At 30.9% G+C, this 15687-nt stretch overlaps 2 protein-coding genes across 6 annotated transcripts in view; both read left to right on the top strand.

Moving 5' to 3' along the window:
- LOC139482661 (BOS complex subunit NOMO1-like) overlaps positions 1–10568 on the top strand; it is a 58362-nt gene extending 47794 nt beyond the window's left edge. The window contains exons 24-30 of the mRNA XM_071266666.1: positions 69–213; positions 749–832; positions 4054–4164; positions 5598–5699; positions 6407–6526; positions 8191–8283; positions 9428–10568. Of these exons, the coding sequence (XP_071122767.1) occupies positions 69–213; positions 749–832; positions 4054–4164; positions 5598–5699; positions 6407–6526; positions 8191–8283; positions 9428–9601 (829 nt within the window). The 3' untranslated portion in view covers positions 9602–10568. The remainder of the gene's footprint in view (positions 1–68; positions 214–748; positions 833–4053; positions 4165–5597; positions 5700–6406; positions 6527–8190; positions 8284–9427) is intronic.
- Positions 10569–14128: 3560 nt separating this feature from the next.
- LOC139482659 (myelin regulatory factor-like) overlaps positions 14129–15687 on the top strand; it is a 109350-nt gene continuing 107791 nt past the window's right edge. For 4 of the 5 annotated variants that reach the window (XM_071266661.1, XM_071266660.1, XM_071266655.1 and 1 more), the window contains exon 1: positions 14165–14322. In XM_071266661.1, coding sequence (XP_071122762.1) covers positions 14280–14322 — 43 coding nt within the window. In that variant the 5' untranslated portion in view covers positions 14165–14279. Of the gene's footprint in view, positions 14323–15687 lie in introns of all 5 variants that reach the window. The other variant, XM_071266656.1, reaches the window with a different exon arrangement.

Here is a 15687-nt window from a genome sequence, read left to right as displayed (position 1 = left end):
TATGAAATCTTAATATTATCATCTATTATTTTTTCAATCAAGCTAAACGCCACTTTTTTACATTGTAGTTGTTATGGCCAAGTTACCTCATTGAATGGAGAGGCTGAACAAGGAATAATTGTAGAAGCCATGGGTGAAGGAGAAGGGTGCTCCTTGTTTCAGGAGGAGTCTAAAACAGACCAAGAAGGACTTTATCGTATAAGAGGTCTTCAGGTAATGTTACAAGATTTCATCAGGTATTGTAATTTTCATTAGTTCAGTGAGAGATTACCTTAGAACTATACTCTTATTTTATAGAATTGTAGATAGAAAATTACAACTAATAATATATTCAAATGAAGTTACGTAAAAACATTTCAAAAAATTATAGACTAATATTAGGATTCAAATGTCCAAATATATTCAACAAATGTCCTAACAACACATTAATTCACAAATTCCTGGTAAATTGGCAGTGTTGTTTGGCCACAAGTAACTTAAATGTTGTTTCTTCAATTAGTTATTTATATTGACCTTCAATAAAGTAGATAAATAAGGAACTAAACTTTCCACACTTTCACAATATAAAAATAAGGAGATTTTGTATTGATATAAGCAATTATAAGTCACCATACGTGACACATCCTTCGGCAATGAGAAAAACCCATTTCTGAGCTGAGGAACTTCCTTTTGTTTGAAGATTCTTGATAATCTACAATATATAGTTGATATTTGAAAGATAATATATTGAATATGCTTTTCTTTACAGCCCAAATGTACTTATGTCATCAGATTGAAAACTGAAGTTAACAAACATATTGAAAGATCGGCACCAAAATCCAGAAATATTATGGTATGTAGAACTGTGTCTTAGAAATGAGGTTCCCAGAACATATCATAGATTACTCTTTTATTTGTATACTTTTACTAAATTAAATTGTCAGAGGAATATGTACCAAGTTTGAAAATTTGTTTATACTGAACATTCATTCAACCTTAATACACAAGTGTGAGAAAAAAAGTAAAACTAGAGTTGGAATATAAGGATGTTTTTCAGGGATGCAGCGGCCTGTGTCCAAGCAATATGTCATGGTATAGTATTGAAGTTCCCAATTTGTGCTGTTTGGGGAAGTTTTAGGGTGATAATTCAAGGACAAAATAGTTTGATTACATCATATGTTTTTCGTACGTCATATGAATTTGTACTTTGCATGCTTTTTCAACGAAAATTGTGACATCACAATGCATTCTTGATAGCACAAAATCCCATGAAACAAGGATATGCTGTTCTTAATAAATACAAACTGAATTTTTTATTCAATTATCCTGAGGGACACTCAGCTGTTACCATCTATGTTATGGACATTTATAAAATTTTATCACTGGTTGTTTCAAGAATTTCTGGGGATAAACTGTCAAATTTCATATAAATTCATTCCAACACCAATTCAACATCAACACTACTAGCTTTCTCTTTGACACATTCCCCATTTCCATTCTCAATTTTATTCCTCATAGCCTCCTTATGGGCTTCCTCATTGTCTCATTATAGGCTACCTCATGGCCTCATAGGCATGATAGCCTCTAGACATGATAGCCTCATAGGCTTCCTGATAGCCTCACACATTTATTTTGAACCATCATTTCAATTGGATTGGTGTGATGTCAAGCCAGGGATCTATACTTTGCTACTTTTCAGTATGCACATAGCTAGGCTCTTGGTTTATGCATGGAGCAAAACATTTTAATTTTTAGCAGAGTAGATTCCACCAAGGGCCAAATTATGAATGATGTATATACAGTCGAACCTCGTTGTGTCGAAGTCGAAGGGACCGGACCAAAGTATTCGGCTCATCCCAGGTTCGACTCATCCGAGGTCGAGTGAGTCGTCATCAATGTTGAATGCATGAAATACGGTATGAGATTTGTGTAAACTAGAAACAACGAACAGTGTGCCTTTGTTTGATATGACACTTTATAATTGTGTATTCAATCTCCATTTTAGATCCTTCGTAATAATTAAAAAAACAAGTACAGATACAAATCATGCACAATTAAAATCAATAGTCAACACAAATATTTACAAAGGTCAGTCGCTATAAATTATGGAATCACTCGCGGCACGAAACAAGTTCTGAACGGTTTCTGATGAGGTCGTCTGCTTTACATTAATTATCATGAATTTATTATAATTGTCCTAATCTTTTTATCTATAGTAATTAATGAGTTTTAAATCTCACGATTCATTTAATCTTGGCTTGTGTCATTTAAATTCGTTTCGTTTTTATCTCAGGTGAAAAATGTTTAACACACTAACATTCCGCTGTAACGATCAACAAAGGTGTTAATTAGCGGTCACCATAAACATGTCATTTTAACTGTTATACAAACAAGTATGTTTACTCAGCTTAAATCTCTTTTGAAAATGATTAGTTGACATAAGAAATACATCCGACTTAAATTTTTATCATTAGGTCTGCATCTTTCGAAAATTCTTACTTTCGAAGCTTGAGACATCAGGGTCAATTTACATTAATTTTACTTCGACGGGACTATAAAATTTACTCGACTTAACCGAGTATTCGAATCAACCAAGTTTGACTCATCAGAGGTAATTATGCATTGAACAAACGGGAATTTTACCGGGACCGAGAAATTACTTCGACTCATCCGAGTTTTTGACACAACCGAGTTCGACACAACAAGGTTCGACTGTATATATAAAATAAAAGTTTTACTTCAATTATGATTTATGTTTAATTCAAACATGGATACCACTGGTATGCTACACAATATTTCCAAGGAGTTTATTTACAAGATCGGTTATAACAGGAAAAATTAGGTTGATGATACTATTGATGTGAGCACTAAATCTTTAATTTTACATATCATGAGTTCAAATGGTGAGTTCTGAAAGAATTCAGGGGTATTTAAATTATTTAAATTACTATGAACACATTATGTGTGACCTTGAGGATTTGTTCACTGACACATTTATCAGCAAAGTTGAAATATGGGGCAGAAAGTTACATCAGGATGGTTTTAATTGTCAGGTCGAAGAAATCTGCAAGAAGGTATCAGGTTTGATATTTACTCAGGTGTTAAAACACACATTTCCCTATTACATAACAGATTACCAAAGAAAAGATACAGTATAAACAACAGACAATTAAGATAAGATTAGTACAACATCACATCAAACATAAATTATTTTACCCTAAAAAGATTTACAAAGAATCAGAACACAATTCAAACATGGAACAAATGACAATTAAACATATTCAGAACCATTTCTGAGAATTTTATATAAATTTTCTGATAAAATTGGCTCAGGATACAAAAGATGCTTTCCAAAATAAAATTTTTATGCCCCACCTACGATAAGAGCGGGGCATTATGTTTTCTGGTATGTGCGTCCGTTCGTTCATCCATCCGTTCATCCGTCTGTTCATTCGTCTGTTTGTCCGTCTGTCCCGCTTCAGGTTAAAGTTTTTGGTCAAGGTAGTTTTTGATGAAGTTGAAGTCCAATCAACTTGAAACTTAGTACACATGTGCCCTATGATATGATCTTTCTAATTTTACTGCCAAATTAAAGTTTTGACCCCAATTTCACGGTTCACTGAACATAGAAAATGATAATGCAAATTTCAGGTTAAAGTTTTTGGTCAAGGTAGTTTTTGATGAAGTTGAAATACAATCAACTTGAAACTTAGTATACTTGTTCCTTATGATATGATCATTCTAATTTAAATGCCAAATTAGAGAATTTATTCCAATTTCATGGTCCACTAAACATAGAAAATGATAGTGTGAGTGGGGCATCCGTGTACTGTGGACACATCCTTGTTAATTTTATTATTTTAAACATCACTCTTTCCATATATAGTTTCCATATAATGTGATCATTTTCTGATTTGCCATATTTCTTACATATCACTGAAACTTTCTTACATATCACTGAAACTTTCTTAAATGTAACTGAAACTTTCTTAAATGTAACTGAAATTTACTTTAATGTAACTGAAATTAACTTCTTTAGATTAATGACTATAGTATGTGATTTTATCTTTACAGATAGAGAATTCTGATTTCACTGGAGTTAACATCATTGCTTTCCGTAAGATGAATCAGATGGACATCAGTGGAAATGTTGTCTGTCATGATGATTACCTGTCCACTCTAAAGGTAAAAATCCTCAGGCATAGGGTAACCACCAAGTGATATCCAGGTCAAATTAATAATAAATCAATTTCTTGAACGTTGGCCTGCATTAAGGCAAACTAGAAGTTTATCTCACTTTTTAGTTTTGTAAAAAACAAAATGCCACATTTATTAGATGAAAGCAATCCTATATTGGCCACATACTTTCATTTACACTAATGATATCTTTCTGCTGTGATGTCATAGGATTGCCAATAAGACAACTAGTTACAAAAAGTTAAAAAGTAAAAAATAAGGGAGCATCAAAAACCATTTAAAAGGAGCTCAACCTAAGCATGTTTCAAATATTGGAAGAGAAAAAAACTACATAATGTACATTTCAATAATCTATAATGACTTGTTTTTATTAAAGTGATACAAACTCACCTTCTACAGAGTACATGTAGATGAGCCTTTCATATATTTTAAAGTAAAATCACAAAAATACAGAACGCTGAAGAAATTCCAAACAGAAAGTCCCTAATCAAATGGCAAAATCAAAAACTAAAACACATCAAATGAATTGATAACAACTTATATTACGGATTACAAATGTGTCGAGGTTTGTGATTGGATAACAACACAGAGATATCAGTATATATTCAGGAAACTGCCGGGGTATATACGACATTTTTATCCCCAATTGGAACCTCAAAAACGTCATCATAACACTGATTTCTATGTGATGCAGTCACATACCTTTACAGAACACTAAAGAATATCAGAGGCTCACAGAAGGAAAATAATGGCATGCTTCGGTCAATAATACATTTTTATACAAAATCAAGCAATTTACACTTTTAATACTTAAATTTAATCTTAAAAGTGTTGTTATAAATTATAACATACACGATGAAATTATGATCACAGCAAATTGGAAAATCCTTCACGTATGCCGAACATATCAGGTTGAGTTTTCAATATATGTGTCGTAAAAAACAAAGCCACACACATACAAACACAAAAAAACTTTATTGGAAAAAAAATTGTCAAGATACAAAAGGTGCATTTAAATGGATTACTCAAAATATTAAAGAAACAATAAACATGTAATGAATACACATGCTGCATTGTGAATGTTCAACAAATACCTGCACTGGAAAATAACATTAAGTCAGGGGTAATCTGTAATATATGTGTAATTCAGGTCTCAGACAGAATATATACTGTGACATTCCCGGCTATGGGCTTATATCCCCTTCGCCTTTGGCTCAGGGGATATAAACTCTAAGCCGGGAATGTCACAGTATATACCCTGTCTGAGACCTGAATAACATATAATATTCCTTACTTAATACAGGCATTTTCTTAGGTAATTAGAATATGGTGGATTAAACCTGGTTTTATAGCTAGCTTTAAATTGCCTTTTTCAAATCTTCTTTAATTTACAAAATCAAGTGTACCCAATTCTTTTGTAGATACATTTATACAGAGATGACAATGTAGATTCACCAATACACACAGTAAACATGGGTGTGACATCATTCTTCTTTCTGCCATCATTACCTATAAATAATGAGGTAAGTAAATGATACACAAATCATGCACATGCAGAAAGTAAGAGGTTACCAAGGTGCTGAAAAATGTATCAAAGAAAGGCAGACAGCACTATGGTTTAAAAGAAAAAACAAGGCTTACAGATAAACTGTCCATAAATCGCATAAAAAGGAACTAGTGATTTATCAAAATGAATCCCACTTAAAAATTAATTGTGAACTCTGGTGTTCCAAAAAGTAAAGCAGTTGCAGCCCCACTAATAGTAACATTCTCCTTTACATATGTCTGGCTGGGTTTGGACTTGTTGTTTTAAAAAGTTTCGGGAAGGTAACCTGTTTTCCTTGCTTGATTTGAATTAAAAATGTACATATAAGAGATTTAGAGAAGGGGAAGAAACCTATTGATTTTGGGGTTAATGGATCAAAGTTCAAGGTCACTTAATATTAAAATAAATTGTTTTGTCATTTATACAGGTGACATATTTTTGATAATTATACAAGTTTATGTGTTCCACTCACCAGAGTAGTTATTTTGATCCCTTGGAATAAAAATGTTTTCTCTCAATAAAATTACAGTTTGTGGCACTTTAGTTGGCATTGTCTGTGTTTCACTTGCATCATGTTGGGGTTTGGCTGTACCCATTAATGCCATGAAAACATTCCTCACAATAATAAATCAATGTATCAATTTCTTATAATGACTCTTAATATGATTTTTTTTTCCATTTCAGAAATATCTAATAAGAATAGAGAGTTCATTATCTAGATCATCATATGATTATACATTACCAGAAATAGAGTTTTTAGCCAATCAATCTTATAAACATTTTACAGTAGATTTTACGCCACAGGTATGTTAGAAAATTAACTTAGTCATATACTTTACAAGTAAACAGAATATCTTAAGCATTTCTTCTGCTTCCATTAATTTTGAAATTTAGACTCCAATATAATTTGGCAATCATAGGATTCATTTTTGTTGAGCCTTCAGCTTTTGATGAAAAAGCAAGACACAGCTATCCTACATTCCGCCATTGTCATTGGCGTTGTCCACAAGTATTCACTATGTGGTTAAAGTTTTTGAAATAATACCTTTCTTAAAATATCTTGGATTTCTACTAAACTTGGACAGAAGCTAGTTTATGATCTTAAGATAGTTTTCAATAGTTAAATTTTGTATAAAAAAATATCCTGTTTTTTTTTCGTATTTTACTTATAAACAGACTTAGTTTTTCTGCCAGTTAACAGTACATTCACTCTGTGGTTAAGGTTTAGGAAATTTTGATAACTTTCTTAAATTATCCTGGATATCAAACAAACTTGGACAGAAGCTTGTATATGATCATAAGATGGTATTCAGAAGTAATTTTGTAAAAAAAAAAACCTGTTTTTCCATATTTTACTTATAAATAGACTTAGTTTTTCTTCAAGTTAATATTACATACAGTCCGCAGTTAAAGTTCTTAAAACAGTTATTAGATTTATAAAGTAGGCGAGACACTTGGTTCCGTGGAACCCCATACACATTTTTTATCTCTTTATCTTTTTTGTTGAAGTAAAAGCTTGATTGACTTAAGTACTGAAAGGTAAATAAAAATTACCACTTACCGTAGATCAAACCAGAAAAACTGAAATTCATAATATCCTGCTACCTAAATAAAGGTGGTGAAAAGTTCTATATGTATAATTGAAAATTGTCACAAATTATAGGATTAAAATGAAAGACATGATTAAGTTAAAAGTTTAAGCAAGTTTAATCATAATCCCAATTCAGACTTACTTCCAATTATTGCTTAATTTTTGTTTGTTTAATGCCAAGTAGCAAATTTCTTCATGCATATTTATGATGAGTATGAATTAACAGTTAATACAAAAGGAAGATTCTACCAGAAAAAGATGGATATTGTCAGCCCCTGAAAATTAGGGCATGTTTGATAGGGACCAAAGTTTTGCCTTGCATCAACATCACCTACGAACCACCTACAGAGATGTTGCAAGGGTGCATGACATGAAATTTAGACATTCCTCTTAGAAGAGAATTCAAAATATCTATTGAAATATTTAATGTTGATTCTTGGGTAAAAATTACATCAACAAATCTTAACCCAATTGGCCACTTAGACCTGAAAACCATTGTAACAGTTTGATTTATATTGTTTATTCTGCCAATTATCTCATTAAACCTTTTTTTTTTTTGGAAACAAGGTATAAAAAGGGAAATACTTTTGACATGATTGACATTTTTCTTAGGAAGAAAAAATCTGCAAACAAAATTTTGCGTTGTTGTTATTATTGAAATGACACTGGTAGATAGTGTTGTTTTGGCAACTAAGTGGTTTAGCAGTACAAGTTCCTGTGAGTATAATGTATTGTAAAATTATTTTGGGTCAAAGGGAAAAATTGTTCATGTAAGCATTTTAGTGTTTTGTTAATATTGATTTAAACAGTATTTTGAATAGAAATAAGGACTGATCAGTTAACATTAAATTAAGTATTTTGTATTTATTTTTTTCAGAGGAAATCACTTGAACAAGAATTAAATCAAGGATCATTCCTTATACTACCTTTGACCTTACTGTTAGCCTATGCTATCTATAATTATCAAACTGTAAGTATAAAGTTAATGTATCATTTTCAATATAAAACTGAACTGTTGGCATTTTTTGTCTGGTGTTGACTAAGTAAAATACGCCAGACTAAGGTGTGTTGTTTTCACCATCGATGTTGGTGGTGTTAATCATATATTAGTGTATGATTGGGTAAGTTTATGAACCACTAGTGGTAGGTCAATGATATTTCTTATGCACTAGTATAAGGGACGACATCAAAAGTTCAATGTAGGATAAAAAACTTAATTCACATAGTTTTTTCACTGACACCCCCACCCCCCTCTTAACTTAATTTGGGAAAAATTGATTTACCAATAGAGATATATGTAAAAATCGATTTTAGATATACAAAACTTGTCGAATTTTAACCCCCACCCCCAAACTATTTGATTTAAGTTTTTTATCCTACATCGATCTTTTGATGTCGTCCCTAAGCATTGGAGCATCTCATTTCCATTGAGATAATTTAACACCACCACTCCTCCTCAGTCATGTTTCATGGACTTCAATGATAGCCTTTGTGTTTAAATATTGTCATTTTAATCACTTGCATCATATTTTTAAAATTGTAAAAAGTGAGACATTTCTTTGTGTCAACAGTTTGTTTCTCATCTAACAATGATGGAGGGACCTGCCTGAAAAGCCACCTCATCCAAATATTTTATGTTATTAACTTTTTATTGATTTTCTTTAATTGTTTTTATTTTTGTGACCATTGGGTTGCTATGTGTTGGTTTTATTCCTTCTGTAAATTATTTTCTTTGATCCTTTTCTAGATTTTTACTACTCAGTATGTCAGGTTGATGATATGGCACACACAAAGCTTAAATTGTAAATGATTCAAAAGAAAAAAGAAAGATATGTATTTTAGTAAAGATGGAATTTTGCAAATCAATATTTTGTTTTAGATTAAACCGACTCATCAATTATGTTGTTTTTTGTGTAGGTTTAAATTTCTTTTAAATCTAATTACAAAAATATTGTGTTACCTTGATAAATTTCATAAACTTTAATATTCTGTTACAAAAATATAATGTTACATTGTAACACAATATATTTGTAACAGAAAGTTACGAAATTTCTAAAACTTGACATATTTCTCATTAGGTATATTCTAAATTGTGCACTTAATCTCTTTTTCAGCTTTTACCTTTTATGTTAAGATCAGTTCAACAGATGCAAACAATGTTAACAGTAAACCAGGCTGATTTGGTCCACACTTCACAGAGCCGAGGAGGGGGAGAAGGAGGTGATTCATCATTGTACAGTGAACAGGCTCAAGCAGCTAAAAAGAAGACTAAACCAAGAAAAACATAAACTATTAAAAAAACTTAGGATTGATTTTAAATTATTTATAAATAACTTTATTATGCTTAATATCTCCACTGTGGATTCAACATTATTCCTGGGGTGCCATTTTTTATTGATTCCATGGATATACTGAAACCAGGAGTTTTCAATGAAGATATTTTTTTTCTATAGGCTTTATACAAACCTTTGCAAAATTATGATCTCAAATATCCTTGAAAACTCCATTTTCCCCAATCCACGAAAATTAAAACCTACAAAGGTAAATGAATCCACAGTAATATTCATCAGAGATTTTATAAGTTTTTAAATTTCAATCAGTTATTTCGCAAAAAATAATAATATTGGTTATCTTTGTTTTATACTTGTCTTTTTTGTTGCTATTATAAAAGGGATAATCATAAGATATTTGAAATATTTGGTTATTAAAAATTTGAAATAAACATAAACATAAGATATTTGAAATCTTTGAAATCTTTGGTAATGAACAAAGATCTAAACATTTATCTAGTTGATAATTTGTATTTAACTCAAATATTTTTTTTATACATTATGGAATGAAATACTTTATAGTAAAATCATTTTTAGTCTGAATTTTCATTTCATTTTATCAGAAGCATACACATCATTGTACATTCCCTTTGTATTATTCTAACTAACTACATACACATTTTTTTGGTTCTCCATATCATATATTACATGTAATGTAATGCTTACTCAATATGTGTGACCTATTGGTAGAAAAATAGGTGTTGAGAGGTTTCATGCTTGAAATGTAACTTTCATAAAGTATATTTTACTGTTATGAGAAATGATGAATGATTTTATTGACTGAAAACTCAAAAATATGGGTTATGAATTTAAATGTCAGAATAAAATCTTTTTTTATAGGAAATACATTTGTATATTTGTAATGTTTGTCATTGTGTTTATTTAAACAGAACCTATTGTTTTTCTGAAAGTAAAGTTGAGTGCTTAACCATTATTGTGTTTCTTCTGCATAAATCACTGTAGAAGACTAGCCAATTTAAAATGCCATCAGTGTGTATGTTGTTGTTGAGATTCATAAATGAAGAAAATGTATGAAATTGATGATCCTGGATGACATAAACTATGTTGTATATAATATTTCTAAACAGTGCAATATTTATTTGTTCAGAAATAGAAATTATTGTATAGTAATATAATATTTCCCACAGAACGTAACCAAAAGTTAGCGTGCAATAAATTCTAATATTGCACTAGCGCAATAAATATTCAAAATTCATGACGTCATCAACGTTTAAATCTTAAGTTTAAACCAATTTTTACTTTCAAATATTATATTGCTATACAATAAAAGGGTTATTGCATGAATATTGGGGAATATTGTCCCTCGTAGAACATATATTGCACTCGCAAGCTCGTGCAATATAAAATTCTACTCGGGACAATATTCCCCAATATTCATGCAATAACCCTATATTATTAATCAAGACATGATTGTTTATAGTCTCATTTTTTAAGAATAAATTTATTTTGATGAATGAAAGACATGTTATAGGACTGTCAAATTTACGAACACTGATTCAAGTTACTGTCTTTTAGAAATTACACATCAATTTATAAACTATGGTAAGAGGTACAAAAATTGACCATCTCAAGTATGTTAAAGAACAAATGAAAGGGTTGCATAACTCAGTAATGTAGTTAGAGTATACAGATATATCCAGGACATTGTTGGGTGGACATCGACCGTGTATGAGAAATTTTTTAGGTAAAACAAAAATATGATTAAGAAGAGAAAGGATAACATTTAAGTTCTACCAATTATACATTTTCCAATATCAAAGCATAATCAACATGCCCATTAAATCAATCAAAAATTAAAAGACAAAAATAAAACTGCAGACAAATATGTTTCATATTCATTTATTCAATACAGATTCATCTGTATTCACAAAGTCCTTGGTGCATTTTAAAGTTCTTGTAATTTGTTTATGCAAAAATTAAGTAATAATCTCCAATGCAGAACAGATTCAATGAATACAGGGAAGGAACAAGTTTTTTTTTTGCAGTGTCCGCAGAAGTTTTTTGTATGAAATTGTAAGTTAGAATATAAGTGCATATTGTTGAGTGTTTTGATAGAGACTACATTATATGAACGAAACTTTTATTAATAAAATGTGATAAAATGTTTTATGCAACTTTTAGTTTTTCTTTTTTAGTTTGTTTTTAAGCAGGTAATCAAATGAGAGATTTCATCCGCACAACATTTTTAAAATGTAGTTTTAAAAATTGTGTGATTTTATTTTAGAAATTTTGAATTCAGAACCTGTTTCTTGCTCTATTTATAATGTTTCCTGCATACCAGATAACTTTCAGAATTAGTACAGAACCAACGATATATCTAAATAACAAAGTACCATAGCATATTCACTATATTGTACAAAACAGAGGGAAGGAATATTAGTCATTGTGCAGCTTTGTTACAAATGAATCTGACTGTTAATTGTGGAAGATGATGCATGAATTTGTGTGGGGTTAGATGACCAACTATGGAAATGGTATGATTGCTAATGAGACATCTGTCCACCTGAGTCCAAATCATGTAGATTTAACCCTCTTACCACAGCTCAACATCTGTGATGTTAGATGTCCAACAATGATGTCATGCCATAATGACTGTTACATTTGGGACCCATTGATGTAACATATAACCATGTTTGATCTTTAGTCTTTCATTTGAATAAGATACAGCACTGAGGAGAAGTTTGCATAAATTAAAACATGGACATATGTGTGTGTCCCTCCGGCAGTTGGTGTGGACACATGTGTCCCTCTGGTAGCAAGAGGGTTAAGCAACTACAGGTCACCAAACTCTTGCCGTAACTGTCTTGTATTACAACTCCATTCTTAAGTGCATGTTAAAACATAGAATTAAATATGGTAGTCTGGTAGTCCATTTTTTCTTCATTTATTTCTGTTTGATTAAAAATTTATGCTGAATTGAAACATATTTTTTTTTAAATATTTCATCTTCTTTGGGATATAAAACCAGGAAAGTGCAAGGATACCATGATTACTGGAAGTGGTGTAGACTAGTTAAAACATGAAACAGCAAGTAGAAAAAATCAGTTGACTTCAGAGTTTCACAAGTTTTTACTCTTCGATACATGAGCCACACTTTTTCCCCATTATATCACAATTTCACATCACTTCATACATATGGACATGAATAATTTTTTCTCTGTATTTTTCGAATTAGCTCTCGCCGCAATATAGCCTTTTTGTGCTAATGTGACGTAAAGCAACCAACAATCAATCAATCTCTGTATTATTTAAGTTTTTATGTCAAAGATCAGTTATTTTGCATTTATAAAAACTAGAGTAGTCAATTACAAAACTATAACCTGCTACATTGAGCAAAACCCATACTGTATAGTTAGCTATGAAGGGCCAAAAAATGTGAAACAATTACAACCAAAAAAACAGCAGCTAGAATTATGTTTAAACCAATAAAAGAAACAAGAAATTGACAAACTTTAACCAGACAACCACTGAATTACAGGCTCAGAGCTTTGGACAGACACATAGAATGGGGTTGAGTTGAGCATAGTTGTGAGTGCCTAACATTCCCCTAATTTCGGAAGGTGGCATAACAGCCCAACATAAGAGATAATTAAAAATCAGATAAAATTGGACTCATTAGATAAGCATGTGCCATAAGGAGTAGCAAGGACTAAGTAAGTAAGATATTGATAATCGTGAAGTTAAAAAAGAAGACCCACATGTCTCAGTGTACTTGCAGTTACTGATACAATGACAACTAACAAATGAGTTATGTTCCTTCAGCCTTTAATATCTAAATATTTAAATTTAAAAAATATGTGATGGATCATAAATGTTTCATTTATTCCATTTGGCTAATATTATTAAGTTGTCATTTTAAAATGAGTCTGGAGCTTAATCAACATATGATTTTATAGCAAAAAAAATGTGTTCACTCTGGGAAACAAAAATGATCAATCAACTTCAGATTTCAGTATCTGATAAGACTGACAAGTCGACTTGGTATCTTTGTGGTTTAAAAGTCTAAAGATATACCCTATAACAATATTTTTTTTTAAATTCTTGATATGTTATTAGGCATGCCATATTATTATTATGAAATGAAAAATGTAACATGAAAGCGTTTCATTATGGTTACCAGCCTCATATAGGTATTTATTTTTGTGTGCATCTGGGACTAATATATACTAGGTATAATATTCCCAGTGTGCATGAACAGAGGTTTTTCTTTAAAAAAAAAAGTATAAAAATGTTTCTGCATTATTTTGAAAATTACATGGTTTTTATAACATTGCCTATTACAAAAGATTGTTTTATTAATTATTTTGATATTGCTTTTGTATTTATCCATCCATTCTCTTTTCATAAAATATATTTATATTTCTGAGGTTTTTTTTTAACATGGGAGATAATTACGACTGAAAATTAAATAATGAAAACCTGGTACTGATTTTGCTTAGTGAGGGAAACCAGATTGGATTTTCCAAAATAGGGGAGACAATCCAATTCGAACCCAAACGTCACGAGGGCAAAGTGCAAAGTGTATTGGTACACAAACAAGAACATAAAAAAACTTCTGTATAAGAGATCAAAAATGGATTATAAGTGACAAAATATATTGAAAGGAAAAGTTCTAATGGATGCACTTGTTATAGACCCAGCAATTCAAGATGTCATAGGTTTGTAATTTTGACAAGTTAGAAAACTTTGACACATAACAAGTTTTCATTGCAGCGATCGGTTCATCGTATTTTAAATACATGCTGACAGATGAATGTCATGGTTTAATAATAGAATGGTCATTTTTTTTACCAACTTTTAGCTTGATACTGTCATGTATAATTTAATTTCAGAAATATAAAGTGTTAGATTGGTAAAATAATGGTACAGTTCTTGACCTGGATACACGCCTCCTTATTTACTAACACTATAAACAGTAACTGATTATAAAATGTAATATTGATGGTGAAATTCACTCCACATGTCATCCTTTTTCAGCAGTTGCCAAATTATATATTTTTGGGGCCATATTTTTTATATCCCCTTTTCTGTTTTTTCAATGTCTGGAATAAGTCTCCGATATATACTTCAAGAAGTGATGACTGATGTACAGTTTTTTTAGCGGGCCATTCTGTCATCCTTCACTTTTTCTGATTTCAAAATAATGTCAAATACTTATTATAATCATCAGATATAGAGCTTTAGCAGTTATCTTACAGGAGTAAGTATCGATAATACCTATTAGCTAGTTTTCAATTAAATGACGCCCAAAAAAAACCAATTCTCAATATAAAACCTTATCATGAATCTGAGACACTTGACCTGAGAATTTACGCCATTTGAACTATTGAGGTTTTTGGTCAGATACATGTACAATGTATTTCTCAAGTGCAAATGTCTTGTGACATCAAAAGTTGACAGGAAAGTTGTGATGTCCAGTGGGTGGACATATAGCGATAAGATCTATCCTGGTAGAAAGGAATATTATCAGGAAGTGCAGATATACAGATAAAATGAAAGAGTGTACTCGTACACAAACTTCAAGTTATCGCCATTGCAGGAAATAATCACTTTCTCACAAAATTTTATTAATAAAACAGAAATTTTGAAAAATTTGTCTTCACAGACAAATTTCATTGTACATGCACCTATATATGTAATCAGAATTAAAGTAATAAAGTAGTATCGGTAATGTCTCTGAAAGTGATATTTGTGCATTTTAATTCAATTCCTACATTGTATTTGAAGGTTTAGTTTCTACAATTCTTGCTGGGGGTGCTTCTCTGAAGTTGAAATGAGTTGACCCAAATAGTTCAACAGAAGAACATACAAATTGAAGGCCGTACGGTGACCTATAGTTGTTAATTTCTGTGTCATTTTGGTCTCTTAGTTGTCTCATTCGCAATCGTACCACATCTTATTTTTTATATGTATATATGTGTTGAACAATTTACCTCTTTCCAACACATCTTTGCTCTTCATTAACAATGTTGTCATCCTTTGAGACCCCAAAAAATCATCTGAGAAATAAAGAATAGTGTAGT

This window comes from Mytilus edulis, chromosome 7 (genome assembly GCF_963676685.1).
Source record: "Mytilus edulis chromosome 7, xbMytEdul2.2, whole genome shotgun sequence".
Taxonomy (NCBI): domain Eukaryota; kingdom Metazoa; phylum Mollusca; class Bivalvia; order Mytilida; family Mytilidae; genus Mytilus; species Mytilus edulis.
The sequence above is the reverse complement of the archived record's forward strand: the minus strand, read 5'-3'. Positions and strand labels throughout refer to the sequence as shown.